The sequence below is a fragment of the Triticum aestivum genome, chromosome 7B (assembly GCF_018294505.1).
Source record: "Triticum aestivum cultivar Chinese Spring chromosome 7B, IWGSC CS RefSeq v2.1, whole genome shotgun sequence".
Classification (NCBI taxonomy): domain Eukaryota; kingdom Viridiplantae; phylum Streptophyta; class Magnoliopsida; order Poales; family Poaceae; genus Triticum; species Triticum aestivum.
In genome coordinates this window covers 521,681,938-521,697,580 of record NC_057813.1, presented here as the reverse complement: position 1 = coordinate 521,697,580, position 15,643 = coordinate 521,681,938, and the positions used below count along the sequence as shown (strand labels likewise).

Sequence of the window (15,643 nt, the reverse complement as noted above, 5' to 3'; positions counted from 1 at the left end):
ATCGTGAACTTTGGTGGTCCTTGGAACATCCAATCGTGATCTCTTGGCAAAAGTATTGTGCTTGCCTATGTGTAGTTTGATCGACGGTGCATGGTTTATGTATGAATAATATATGGAATCGGACCTACGTAGTTTAATCGACATTGCATGGTTTTAGTATGAATAATATAAGGAATCAGATATGAGATACACGGATGTGGACAACGCTATTTGAGGATTGCACGATCACTGCCCACGGACGCATCCGTGGAGTTCAAGGGGTCATATTTGTCATATCTGTAGGTGCTCTTAGACTAATAGCGCACACAGCAAACCGCTTCAATATACAAGTGATGATCAGCTCACACCGACTCTTGAAACAAAACTTCTTTTCTGCTTCACTGTAAACATTGCACCCGATGAGGACACAGACAATACAAAGTGCTCTATTCTGTTTTTCACTTTTGTTACATGCATGCACTGCACAATTAATGTATAATTTCATAAATCTTCTACAACCTTTAATCTTTGTTACATGTATTTCGCAAACCGGTTGCAGCCTATAACTTCATGTGTGGAACAAAAAATGTTAGCAAGGTGTTTACTCAAACGCAAGCCTTTGCGTGCCTACAAGTGCTGCATAACTGCCTCCCTTGGCGACCAATTCCGCGTGCGTCCCAAGTTCCATGATCTTGCCATCTGAGCAGACGGCAATTCGGTGCGCGTTTTGCACGGTGCTCAACCTGTGGGCGATCACCAAAGAAGTCCTACCCTTCATCAAGAGATCGAGAGCTTCCTGCACAAGCCGCTCACTAGTTGTGTCCAGTGCACTTGTAGCCTGTAAATAGCACGAGTTCCTTGAGTGAACATAAGGCGGTCATCCCAATGAAAATGCGGAAAAGGATTTTGATCTCATGCAGCCTGCGCAGTACACAAAGTTCAGTTGCGAGGTACCTCATCAAGTATTAGAAAAGGGGCATCTTTCAGAAGAGCTCGTGCAATTGCAATTCTCTGCAAAGCAACAGAAAAGGTGTGCAGTAGTTTCAATAAAGCGCCACAATAAACTAACAGTAGTTAGGATAAAGCACCGATGATGTCATTCCTTTATCAAAGTAACAACGATATTATCATTCATTCATCAATGCAAATATTAAGATTGCAAATTACCTGTCTCTGTCCCCCACTTAGGAGGCTACCTCGTTCTCCCACAAGAGTATCATAACCCTAAATTGCAAATAAATGAGGAAACGGGTATGGGCATATCATCGTACATAGGAGACTATAACTGGCGCCAGTTAATGATAGGCTGCCAAACCTGTGGAAGCGAGATGATGAATTCATGAGCATTGGCAGCTTTAGCAGCTTTTATTATCTCATCCTTGGAGACAACGTCATCCGGAAGACCATAAGCAATGTTTTCCCCAACAGATGCCGAGAATAGGACAGGGTCCTGATATTTTCGTACGAAAAAGAATTAATAGAACTACTAACTTTGAGATAGTATATTTTGTATCGCTTATTTACTGTAATTGTGGAATAATTGCCAACAAAATCTAGCAGTTCAAATGAATCAATGGGGATAACTGATACTTGTGTACTACTATGAACTACTCCCTCCGTTCCCAACTATAAGTCTTTCTAGAGATTCCAACAAGTGACTACATACGGAGCAAAATGAGTGAATCTACACTCTAAAATATGTCTACATACATCCATATGTTGCAGTCCATTTGAAATGTCTAAAAAGACTTATATTTAGGAACAGAGGGAGTAGTAACAAATGGCATGAAAAGATAGGTGCTTTGGTATACAGTGTACCTGATTCACTAGGGATACAATTTGAGACCATTCTCTTTTATCAAATACACGAATGTCTTCCCCTGCCACCGTGATTCGGCCTTGAGTAGGCTGCAAGATCGGAACAAATCTATAATGTTGCTACATTCATGAAACACAAGTAGACAACACAGTAATGTTTGCTATGGATATGTACAGCGGTACTTACCTCATAGTACCGCGCTAAAAGTTGCACCACTGTACTTTTCCCAGCACCACTAGAGCCAACAAGTGCTGTGACTTTTCCACACTCAATTACAAGATCAAGCCCATTTAAGACATCCACATCAGATCTCAGTGGATAGGAGAAATGAACATCTGCCAGATATATGAGTATCAGTTGTATGCCAGTGGTCAACCATGTCACCTGGATTTTGTGCTAGCAGTAAGACAACTTTTGGACATCTCAAGAAACAAACTTAAAAGGAAAATCATTGAGCTACTCTCATTAAAGTTAAACAGACTCAAAAAATTATCAGAAAACATACCCCCCCATCAAATTATGTTTTCAACACAAATAAGTGAAACTTGAGGACAACATGACAAGCTTATTACAGAACATAGACAAATTATAAATAAAGTTAAACCTGAAACTTAATCATAGGAAAATAAGCTCCACATTCACATTTCACAATATGGAAATAATAATAATGGAATATAGCAGATGGTAATGCATAATATGTAAATTATATGGATCTGTGTAATATGGAGGGAACTCATGCATTAATTGAATAAATATTTAAAACGGGAATCCTACCTTCCAGGTGAATGTCTCCAGACCAGGCTAGATCACTACAGCTGCTTGAAGATTTCAGTGCTGACATGTAATATGTGTTAACAGTGCCGTTTTCATGCACTCTAGCATTAGAATCTTCAGGTTCTTTATTGTCAAGTTCTTTGGCTAAACCATATGCAAGTGAATCATCAATGTCCTTTGCTGACAGAACAGAATTTATTCTCTCTATTGAAGCAAATGTTCCACGCAGATCACCAAGGGTATTAACAGCTCCTTGAACCTAAAATACATGTTTTTATATTGTACCTATATATATGCAATAAACAACAAATGGAGCTACAATAAAATACTCAATAAGCAAGATTTGCTACTTACAGCAAAGGTCAGTGTGAATGTGTAACCAATAAAAGATGCCATGGTTCCAATAGACAACTTGCCCTGAAATAATAAAATAATCATATTCTTCTGATTCCAACCAGACAATACAAGCCTCATCGCACACATGAAATTCATAACACGAATGAACATGCATGCTGATGAGTGAAAGTCCAAAAAAAAAAAGTAAAACAAATGAATGATTGTGTACAGAATCAGTTTCAGCAACAGAAGCTTACATGGTGCTAAGGCACTTTTGAATTGATTAATTTTTGGATGAAGCAAGTAATGTTATTTGTGAAATGATATACTTCAGCAGTGTAAAATTGTGGCTAGTAACACCATGTTAAATCTAAAAGACAATGAGAAAATTGTTTACATTTTATTTTTTAAACTAAAGGTCAAAATGGAAGAGAAACTTATAAACATTGGTGCTAAAGTGCTAAAGTCTAGCACTGCACTATGCTTGTTGCTAGTGGTTGTAACACCCAACCACTCCCAGACTGGCACCAGTTACTCCTGGCTGTCATCCTCTAGGCTCTAGACTGGTCACAGAGGGGAACTTCCCTGGTCGGTCACCCATCCCCAAATTACTACGAGCCAAGCACGTTTAACTCAGAGGTTCTTAGGAGATGAGCTTCCATAAAAGATGATCCGTCTTGTTGATATGAGTAGTACTATCAGTCCTTTAAGCTAGGATGTCACAGTGGTGTCAAAGAGATTAGCCAAAGTTCCAAACTACTAGTAACCCACTCAATAGTGAAATGTCTTTTCCTTTCTTTCTTTCTTTATAACAAACTAGTGGCTACTGTAGCAGTAAACCACTCAGTAACAAAAACAGTGCAAACAGCTCAAGCTTTGTACTTCAATGTTGTAGGTGATTTAGTGTTGTATACAGGAAGAAGCTAGACATCCTAAGGTCCACGATAAGTGGCTGGATTGCATCCTCAGCCAATAAAACTGTACATGTGTCTAATATAAACCCATCTGCCAAAGCTTTATCCGTGCATGTTATAAGAGCGAAAAGCACACCTCCCCCCCCCCCCACCCCACCCCCCTGCGTTGCTCCCCAGGATGGCACAGAACCTTGGCGTGGTTATTTGAGGTCATGGAAAGGAATATAATGGAATGGTTCTGTTTTCTGAGCTGATTCCCATGTTTGGTCGAGATTTGGAATGGAACCAGTTGGTCCCCAGAGGTGGAATGCAACTGACGTCTCACGTGACAGCGCACCTGAGAAAAATCTCACTGCTTGCCCGATTGAGAAATGGGGGGAACGACTTAACCCTCACACGTTTCTTTCTCCCTGTCTTTCCTGTCTTGGTGGGCATGGCGGTGGCGGATCAAATCATGCACGGCGAAGCAGCAGCAGCAGGCAGTGACACCTGTTCCGGCTCGGTTCAGAATCTCCACCATCCAAGCAGCAACGACACGTTGGTGGGGACCGGTTTGACGGGGACCAGAGCAGAGCAGTGGCGGCCAGACCGTCTCCCTCCCTGTCTCTCAAGTGGCGGCGGCTGGAGCTTGGGCACAGCCGGCATTTGGTTGTGGCAGGTCGTGGGTGACTGCTGCTGGGCGGTGGTGATTCTGGCGCACATCATCAATGCGAGCAGGGCAAGCTAGCGAGATCATGATGGATGTAACACATTGTTCGGTGCCTGGCTGATTAAGTTTGTGACATGATCTATTTTGTGATAAAATGTATGTATGTCTTTCACATGTCATACACACGTTGGTCGTTTACTGCTCTTGTGTGTGCAACTTATGATCAAGTGTTGAATACAAATAAAATATAACTAAACTTCGAATAAATTGCAGCTAAAAATGCAAGTGAGTTAATGTGAAAATTTGTATATACGCACAGAGATAACCTCACCATTCCTATACGAAAGGTAAACTGAATCAAATTCACCCTATTCTATCTCCCCAACCAAATGCCGAGACAGAACCATCCCATCTTGCATCTAACCATGACAGTTCATTCCACTTGGTTCCTCAACCAAACACACTCTTACCGTATTACTCACTCCATTCCTAAATATAAGTCTTTTTAGAGATTCCACTATGGACTACATACGGAGCAAAATGAGTATCTACGCTCTAACATATGTCTATATACATCCGTATGTAGTTTGTAGTGGAATCTCTAAAAAGACTTACATTTAGGAACGGAGGGAGTACATAACTAAACAGCAGCAGTTGCAATCTTTAGAAAAGAGTATTCCATGTCAGGCAATTGTAATTAGTATCTTATACACAATGTATTCGGAGGCTTACCGCACTGACTTTGCTTCCACCAAGAATGTAAAGCGCCATTAGGGAAACATAAACTACCACTCGAGTCAATGACTCATTGGCAGCTTTCAGCACTCCTAGCTTTGTGCCACTATTTTGAAAAGAAAGTGCCTATCAAACAAAAAAAATGTGTTAACGAGGTAAGAAAGCCTGTGTGACCAGCATAACGTCGGTATAAGAATATAACCGCCAAAAGGAATAATTGAACATTGCAATACTCTGCAAAAGAAACACTCTATAGTTCCATTGAGAAGTCTGTTTGCTATGCTTCTTGAGTTTGGCCAGGGCTTTTCCTTAGGGAAGTTTGGTCAGCGTTTAGGTTCATTAGATCATTTCAGTCTTCAAATTAATATCTGCTATTCCACTCTTGCGAGTGCAAGTACAATCAGGGCAGGCCCTGACATATCGGGGGGCCAGGGCAAGACAATAACTCGAGGCCTTCCCTATGAACTGTAAAAATACTTTCCATTTATACACCATAGAAGTTGGTTGTCACAAAACATTGGGAAAAAGTAGATAAACAAACTCTAATAATAGGTTAACCTGGTAAAAAAACAATCGTAGTCTTAACGATCACTTCCTCCTTCAAATAATGCTCTTGCAGAAGACTAGTTAGTCCATTGACCTATCTCCTATATTAGTTGTGACAACCTGAGAAACTGTCGCTAGGCTTTTGGGCAAGGCTTGTGTGGATGTTGTTTTGGTACACCAGGGTCCGAGTAGCATGTGCTCCCTTTATTTAAAAACTAGCAAAGGACAAATTAAAAAAATCCAAAAAACAAAACAATAATGCATCTAATAGAAGGAACTATGTGTCTTTTAGTTCATGTGAAGAAAAAAGTGATTGTAGTATGCATGCAAATAAAAAAATGGGGAGCTAAAGAAAGCAGACTCAGGTGATTCAAACTTTTATGTTTGATTTTAGTGTGCAAATGCCACAAAATAAATGGTATGATACTTAATTTTTAGACATATTACTCACGTCAGTATGAGTCTTTTTTCAATAAAAGAAGAAGAACCCCTCTTGTTAGAGACGGTGGTAAGTGCTCCAAAGCTTTCTTATGCTCTATCCAGGCATGTGTGTGTTGTTTTTTGCAAAGAAAAAGAAGAGCGGGCGAGGTGACCTTTGTTCTGTACGAGCAAAGCTATTGCTGCCGATTCACTGTCATTTTCATTTGAGTAAATAGGCCCCTGGGCTCTAAGAGATAGCTCAGTTGGGCCCCCTGAGGTTTAGGGTCCAGGGTGGTCGCCCTAGCTACCCAGCCCCAGGGACGGGCCTGAGTACAGTGAGTTATTTTGCATGCGGTCATAAGATTGTGTTAAGTAGAAATTTTACAAATGTGATGGTGGATAGTAAAATCATAACTTCTGCTGTAGAATTTTGGATCGTAAATTCACTTAGAAATTATTGTAACTCTTTTCACAAACTATCAGGCATACATATGAGTAGAAACCCTATTCTAAGCATGAGTGTAGAATAGCTTATTCTATAACCCTAGTAAAAAGTGCACAAAATATATTAAACTAGTGTACAAAATATAGTAATTTTTAGAATAACGTGGTAAATTAGTGACTTAGATAGTAAAAAAATCATTTTGGAATTACTACCTTTTATACACAGTTTTACTAGATTTTATAAATAGTTTGTATATGTATGAGACTACTTCAAGGAGCTACAGTTTACCACTATTTTGAATCAAAGAACTTACTAGTTTTAACCTTCTTTTTCATTGTAATGGGTCCTAAGAAGTGACAACCAAGGCCCACTTGGAAACTTGCATAAGCCCCCGTTGGTGCGACATGCTAACCAGTGCACCATAAACCGAGGCTGGGAGTAGCCTCATACTGACTAAAGGACAGACGAGTGCATCTCCTCATAGTACAGAACAGGAGATGGGACCATTGCCCCCAGAGATGCCCTCGTGCTGCGAGATGTGAACCATTGATGTTGGCCTCAATGGGTTTGGGACGGTGCATACAGTTGATGCTTTGGAGGGGATTGAATGTGCCAAGGTCTTATGTGGATCTGCAGGTGGGCTATAACTGTTAGGACCGGTTGCAATTAAATTGTGGTTGATTCTTATAATCCCGATTCTGGCATTCTCTGTGACAAGAGAGTGCCACAAAAGCTAAAAGGCAAGTTCTACAGGACGGCGGTTCGACCCGCAATGTTGTATGGCGCGGAGTGTTGGCCGACTAAAAGGCGACATGTTCAACAGTTAGGTGTGGCGGAGATGCGTATGTTGAGATGGATGTGTGGCCACACGAGGAAGGATCGAGTCCAGAATGATGATATACGAGATAGAGTTGGGGTAGCACCAATTGAGGAGAAGCTTGTCCAACATCGTTTGAGATGGTTTGGGCATATTCAGCGCAGGCCTCCAGAAGCTCCAGTGCATAGCGGACGGCTAAAGCGTGCGGAGAATGTCAAGAGAGGGCGGGGTCGACCGATTTTGACATGGGAGGAGTCCGTTAAGAGAGACCTGAAGGATTGGAGTATCGACAAAGAGCTAGCTATGGACAGGGGTGCGTGGAAGCTTGCTATCCATGTGCCAGAGCCATGAGTTGGTTGCGAGATCTTATGGGTTTCACCTCTAGCCTACCCCAACTTGCTTGGGACTAAAGGCTTTGTTGTTGTTGTTGTTGTTGTCTTATAATCCCGATTGCCCAGCCAGCTTTTGCCTAATTTACCATTTGGCTTGTTAGAGTTATATTATGTTTCCATGTATAGCCTGTATATTTTCCCCACAGTATAAGGGGTTCCTTGCATATATATATACACACTGGCCATTGGCCCCCAAGTATTTTTTTTCACCCATAGAGCTCAATGTTCACCTCTGTGCTTCTTATGGTGACCCCTTGTATGATCCGACACGTTAGAGCATCTCCAGCCGTTCGCCCCCCCAGGGGCTAGAAAAAAGCGCCGCTTGGGGGCGAACCGGCGATATTTTCGGCGTGGGGGCGATCGGCTTCCCAGCCGCCGCCCCCAGGTCGGCCCCAGACGGTCTTTAAAAAATAACATAATTGGGCAAATTTCGGCAAAGCACGGGATACATTCGGCGATATTTAGGCGGTTCACAGCTTTTTTTACATATAGAAAGATAATAATAAGTCTACTAAAAAGAAGAAGAAAAACAGTCGCGCCTACAGGCCGAAGAACTCGCTGAACACGCCGAAGTCGCCGCCGTCGTCGTCCTTCTTCTCCTCCTTCACGCGGTCGTCCCTGGTCGACCCCTGCCCGGGGTCCCCCTGGCGGATTGGTTTGGCCGGCGGCGGCACCTCGTCGTCGCTGTCGTCGAGAACGACGACGCCTCCCTCCTTGCGGCCACGGCGTCGAGCGACGATCTCCTCCAGGGCGCGGCGCTGGCGCTCCATCTCCATCCACAACCAATCCTCCCGCGCCCACTTCATGGCGGCCTCGTCGTCGAAGGCGGCCTCGTCGTTGTGCTCGCGCTTCACGGGGCCGAGCCCCGGCTCCGTCTTCGGCCTGACGAGGCGGGAGGAACCGCCGCCACCGCCCTCGTTGATGACGACGCCGCGGTTGCGCCGGCCGAGCGGCGTTTCCACAGGCTCGGCCTTGACGCTTAAGAGCGCCGGTGACCCGGAGGAGTGGGAGGAGGAGGAGGAGGACCGCCCAGCATCCTCCTCGGCATCCATGGACCGCAACTCCGGCGGGGGGCCGGGGCGGCCGGGTACATCAGCGGTGGATCGTTGCCGCCCTCGAGGTACTCAAGTACGGTGTGTAGCGTGCGGCCGGGGACGACCCACCACGGGCAGCGGTCGTCGCTGTTGTTGCGCCCCCTCGCCAGTGGCGCGTTGTTGGTGGAGGCTAGCCGCTCCGCCTGCCGGCGCTCGAAGTACGCCGCCTACGCCTCGTGGTTGCCAGTGTCGTACTCCGGGAGGGCTCGCTCCTCCTCCGACAGAGACGCCCGCACACGGTCGATCTCGGCGTGGAAGTAGTGGGGGTGCTCGACGTCGGGTAGCGGGGGGACGGGGATGCCCCGGCGCTGAGCCTCCACCGCCCCGGCGCGCGCATGTCGGGAGACGCCGCGTAGTTCGCTTGGTGGAGGAGATGGGCCTCCCACTCGTGAAGAGAGCGGCGGCCGAAGTCATTGGCCGCCGCCCCGTCGCCAGGGAACCTTTCGCCCATCGTCTGTTCGTGCACGGAGAAGGGGGAAAGAAAGTTCGGTGGCGGCGGCGGCTGTGCGTGCACGGGAAGAGAGGGCTGCGAGCGGGGTGCGTTCACTGGCAAGGCAGGGGCGGCTTGTATAGCGGCCGAGGGGGCAGCGTCGTGTGTACGCATGGCGGGAGGGGGCGCGTCGCCTCACTGCACCGCCCGTGAGGAATCAATGGAAGGCTGACCGGCGGCAGCCTTGGCATTGATTCCCCGCGGGAAACCGAGGCGATGAGGACGACAAGGCGCGGGGGTCGCTGACTAGGCGGGCCCGCCGCTCTTTCACGCCAAAAAACGATTGCCCGGCACCCCCGGGGCACCCCCCAACGCGCCGGGTTCGGCCTGGGTCCGCCAGTGCCAGTTTCGGCCCTAACCGGCGAAATTTGGGCTCCTGTGGGCGCGACTGGGCCGATTTTTGAGCGCCGGCGCTAAAAAATGGCCTTGGGGGGCCTGTTGGGGGCGCGGCTGGAGTTGCTCTTATTACCATCTTGTTGGTAGTCTTGTCTATGAAGGGGAGCCTTGGCGCAGTGGTAAAGCTGCTGCCTTGTGACCATGAGGTCATGGGTTCAAGTCCTGGAAACAGCCTCTTACAGAAATGTAGGGAAAGGCTGCGTACTATAGACCCAAAGTGGTCGGACCCTTCCCTAGACCCTGCGCAAGCGGGAGCTACATGCACCAGGTTGCCCTTTTTTTTGGTAGTCTTGTCTATCTAGCTGTCACTCATCCGGATATCCCCTATCATGTCCATATTTTGAGTCAGTTTGTTTCTGCACCCACTTCGGTTCACTATTGTTACCTTCTTTGTGTTCTCCGATATCATGGCATGATCTCTCACTGTCTTTTCTTTCCCCACTCCAGTTTGTTACAGCTTCACATCTTTCGGATGCTATGTGGGCTAGTGATCCCTTGGATAGACGTTCACTTTCTGCTTACTGTTTTTCTTGGTGATTCTCATTGCCTGAAAGACAAAGAAACAAATTGCAGTTTCCCGTTTGAGTGCAGAGGCTGAGTTGTGAGCTATGGCTCTTTTGACGGCATAGGTGACTTGGTTACCATGGTTAGTTCAGGAGTTTGGTGTTTCTGTCACTACACCTACCCTGCTCTTGTCAGATGGTACATGTGCTATTAGTATTGCACATGACCCTGTGAAGCATGAGCTCACCATGCTTTTTTTTGTATGTGTTGTTTTGCATGATAATTTTATTGCTCTTCAGTATGTACCTTCCGAGTTACAGTTGGCAAATTTCTTTACGGAGGCCCAGATTAAAGTGCAGCATGGACTTCATCTCTTCAAACTCAGTGTTGTGGATTTCAGTTTGAGAGAGGGGGGGGGGGGGTGTTGATAGTTATATTATGTTTCCATGTACTCCCTCCGTTCGGAATTACTCGTCCAAGAAATGAATGTATCTACATGTATTTTAGTTGTAGATACATCCATTTTTATCCATTTTTGTGACAAGTAATTCCGAACGGAGGGAGTACCTTGTATAGTTTCCCTGTAGTATAAGGGGCTCCCTGCATATTTGCCACCTGTACATTGTATATAGATAATGGCCTTTGGCCCCTGTAAATACAAGTTACTATTTCCTTAATAGCAGACATTTACAGAGTTATTATTCTTATGGTTGTAGTTTTCGCCCGGATCATTCCTTTGTAATTTGTAATTTTATCTATTATATAGAACTGGCAAAAGGAACATTGAGAACGTCATTATTTCTACGGGCTGTAGTTTCTGTTTGGATCCTTTCTTTGGAATCTGATACAAAGAAACTATGCCAGTAGAATAATGACGTTCCCCACTGTTTCCATGAAAAAAGAAGTCCATAAGTGACGTGACATACCAAGTTGTCAAACATAGAAATTTGTCGTTTCTCGCCACCAAATGACCTAACCTGCATACGTACTTTTGAGTTAAACAAGGATAATCCAAACAGTTGAGCATGTGTCTAACAGAACCATATTAAAGTTCAACAGAAGTTCAAATAAGCATTCTGACAAAAGGTACTCACAGTACGGATGGCTGAAAATGTTTCTGACACGCAGTCTGATATATGAGCTTGGACAATTCCGTAAGATTTAAAGGTGGGGACAGTTGACCTCTTGAAAATAGCTGGTTAGAAAAATTACCTTGTCAAAGGCGATATGTAAATCTTTCAAAACCAAATCGCCTAATTACAACCCTAGGGAAAAAATTCTGGGGAAAAGAACTCGAAATTATTTAATACAATTAATTTCCTAGAAAACCAAATTCACTTATTCAAGACCTAAGAAGCAAAGAAGCCTATTAAATGTGGTGATCATCTGTGACAAAAATAAATTATTAACAAAAAAGATAAACACAAACATCAAAAGAAAAAGACAATTTTATATTCAAAGGCACAAATTATCTCATTGCTGTTTTTAAAAACCAAATAATTCAACGCACGATCAGTTGGCAGTTGGCACTCAATTATTCATGATTCTAACAAAAGCTCTATATTAACGTGGTTTGAGAACTCATAGGGAACACATAAATAGAAAGAATTTTTATTAGCTGAACACAAAGGACATTCAAGCTTTTGAGCATATGACATACATGTTACTTTAAGAGAAATCACAAATCTAATACCAAGATTATATTCAGGTTCTTCAGATGCTCAAAACAAAATTTAAAAAGGTATAGGATACGAGGAATCAGCCTCCAAACATAGGTCCTTAGCAAACCTGTTATGGTTATTTACCACAAATAATAGCCCATTTTCAACACATACTTTAACATTTCCAAATGATGAAAACTACTCTAGCAATCTGAAGGAAATGTCATACATAGTATAAACAACAAAGGACATGCCCCACACATATAGCTTTCAGAAAATTACCAACTATTACGGAGACAGAGACTATGAGGAGTCCTAGAACAGGAGCAAGCTCAGTGGATAATGTGAAAAGTATACACAGTGTACCAGTGATCTGAAAATAGAATAGAAAAATGCTTTATGAGGCCAGCATGAGACACAGTGCAAGTAAGTAAGATCATTAAATTAATATCAAGTACATGATATGAATGGAATAGTAGGCTACATGTGAACAATGGGTAGAACTGAAGGGAGTAGTTAAGAGCATTACAATTAGCCCTGAGAGATTATGTAATTATACCGATCAAACTCTTAGCATTTAGCAGCATCAAGCTTACATTCTCATAATGTAAAATTTCTTGCCTCAGAGAATGCCCTTAGCCCACGATCTCTTGATATGTTGTCACTTACTACACCCTTCAAAGAACCTAAATCAGATGTCAACAATCCAGTTAACTCGCCGACCTGCCATAAATCATATTAAGATATTTGCACCAAGACATGAAGCAGACTAATTACTGCCAATTTATTGAGACAACCACAACAAGGTATCACCATTCTCCTATGCTCTCTTGGAAGGTACATAGAAATAAGTGTCTATGACTGGCACTAAAGTCAAGTAACACAAATCCATAAAAACATCATGGTATAACTTGCTAGAGATGAAATAATGGAATAGCTTCTTGGCATCTACTCCCTCCGTCCGAAAATACTTGTCATCAAAATGGATAAAAAGATATGTATCTCAAACAAAAATATGTCTAGATACATCCCCTTTTATTCATTTTGATGACAAGTATTTCCGGACGGAGGGAGTACTAACTAGTTTGTCAGTACTCAGAACATAGGTGTGCATCTATCAAGACATCTTTTGGTTGACATAATTTGAAGAGAAGTATGACTTTCTACAAAAGAGTAGACAGTACAATTTTATGACAGACCAAACTAAATCATGCCACTGTACAATGGTTTTTAAACATAAATAAACAAGATATTTTCTCTTTCCTAAGCTATATTCACGAAATGTGTAACAAATAAAGTGAAAAATCCCACATTTGGTCAGTAACCTTTTTTATACTGAAATGTGGTTCTTATTTAATCTTCAATAAACCGTGTAGCATGCTTTAATATACACACACACCGAACAGCCTAAATTTAATTCTATTACTTTCATGGTTGAATAATAGTCACATGTCAAAATTTAACATCTTACCAGATATTATATGAACAAGCGACATTTAACTTCCTCCCATTGTATCATTTAACAGTACTACAAAGTTTTTGAATTGGATGGGAAACTTGAAATTTATGGTTTGACATGTTTTTCTACAACTAATAATCATGAACATTGTATGTCAACTGGCATACCTTGTGACGATCAAAAAATACCATCTGCAAGAAAAAGAAAAGGGCATTTATTACCATTTAAATAACATAATGTGCATATGAGAAATGGTATAAATTTGACCAAAAGAAAAGGAGCAATGAGACTGCATGGCATAGGAGTTTAGCAGCTTATAAGCTTAATGTATCACTTCCGTGCAGATTAATTAGTTTCTTACACTTCATGGTGCATGGCTATAGAGAGATAAAACCATATCACATCACAGCATGCACCTGTGTCAATTCTAGTCCTTATAACTCCATCGTTTACAATGCCTAAAGCAGAGTCGACTGACTCAACATAAATACTTGCAGCTAGCTTGCTGCCACCTCTAAAGTGCATCAAATGCTGCAGTAAAACCGTACTGAGAGCTGGTTCAGCCTAGGAATGGAATAGCATTCATGAACCATTTCATCATAATGCTAAGATAATTTCATAGTTATTGTGTATTAGATGTTTAAAGTAACAAAGGAATGTCAGACAAATCTGTTGGCAGCAATAGTGAACAATCAACATATTTGCATATGTACTGGAATCACCAGCCCCTTAGCAGTGGTCAAAATTCTCATCACCGAAACACTACTGGTACAATGGCACTTAATGCTTCCAATTCAGCACAGCTACGAACTAAATCAGCTGCACAGACCACAGATGTGATAACAACAGCAACCTAACAAAATAGCAAATATAAATGTACTGCAATAGCTGGAAAAGCACACCAAACATGCTTAGCTAAGTTCGATAACAACATAACAGCAATACACCAAGCAATCAAAGATGTCATGCGAAAGTACTTCCACCTGCAAACTTGACAGCAGCAACTACAGCGTTATGTTCCAACATTTACCTTTTGGATCAGAATCCTCCGAAATATCTGGCTCCGCAGTCTCCCCATCACTTTCTCCCAGACCACCGTCATGTTGATCACAAAGACGATGGTAAATATCGGCTCCAGCGTATATAATACCGCGATTTTGGACAGGAGCCTCGTCAGGGGTTCAGACCCCCTCCCTATCAGGGTTTCGAAGAACCTCCCTGTGTGAACATCCAACCACCACATTTCAGAAACAGGCCAGCATCCATCCCATCGACAGAGGGGGGCCTGAAGGTTGAAGCATACCTGAGAAGAGCGGCATGGAGAGGGTGCAGGTCGTGCACGCGAGGAGCGCAGCGAGGGAGATCGCTAGGCGGGCCTTGTGCTGCGACAGGAGGACCCAGACGCCGGCCCAGGTGATGGCGTCAGTTGAGGAGATGGCGGCGGCCACATCGGCAGCCGCCTCTGCGGCGTCGAAGGAGGGGGACTGGTAGGCGTCGGGGCCGGGCGCCGGCGCCGAGATGTACGCATGGGGCGGGCGGCCCAGGCGGAGGCAGCGGCGTCGGCCGGAATCGGCGACGTGGGACGTGGCGGGGAGGTAGGGGAGGCGGCTGGGGCGAGGGTTGAGGATGGCGACGGAGGGGCTGAAGAGGAGGCGGCTGCGGCGAGGGTTCTGGGTGGGGCGGGAGGGGCTGTAGGGGAGGCGCATGCTCCAGCCGGAGAGCGCCATGGCTTCCCAGCTTTACCCTTTTCCCGGTGGAGTTTTGGCCTTTTTTTGGTGCGTGTTTGTGGAGACGGAAGGCGGGGGAGGGTGGGGCGGACACGCGGAGAGGACAGCACCAGAGATAACGGATAGTTCGGGTTGAAGGGGTGTTTGGCAATTTGGCACCCATCATCGGAGTTCACGGATTTTGCTTGCCAATTCCAAAATCACCATGCTTGTTTGTACTGAACTTGGATGGAGGATTATAAATAGATAAATGTTACTGCAATTTGGCCAATTCAGATTCAGAGAAATGCCATGGCAAAGTTTCCTCTTTTGAAAAATGCTGCTAGAACTTTGCATCACACCTAAATGGCACTATGTTAAATTTCAGACCAAAATACCCCCATCTTCCTCGTTGTTCTTCCTCCTCACTCCACTCACCCCCTTTTCTCATTAGCAATGATTGCTCCAACAAGACCAACCCCTGGCAATCTCATTTGCCCCGACGTG

General features: G+C 44.1%; 1 protein-coding gene across 1 annotated transcript; it reads right to left on the bottom strand.

The window, feature by feature from the left end:
* Positions 1-428: 428 nt before the first annotated feature.
* LOC123157259 (ABC transporter B family member 28) lies at positions 429-15,205 on the bottom strand. Its single transcript, XM_044575518.1, has 16 exons — positions 14,734-15,205; positions 14,461-14,648; positions 13,598-13,621; positions 12,593-12,694; positions 12,254-12,344; positions 11,405-11,505; positions 11,237-11,287; positions 5,204-5,332; positions 2,927-2,989; positions 2,573-2,831; positions 1,985-2,133; positions 1,798-1,887; positions 1,295-1,429; positions 1,147-1,203; positions 934-990; positions 429-817 (listed from the first exon to the last, which is right to left on the bottom strand). The coding sequence occupies exons 1-16, from the start codon at positions 15,155-15,157 to the stop codon at positions 581-583; spliced, it is 2,157 nt and encodes a 718-aa protein (XP_044431453.1). The 5' UTR covers positions 15,158-15,205; the 3' UTR covers positions 429-580.
* Between the last annotated feature and the right edge of the window lie 438 nt (positions 15,206-15,643).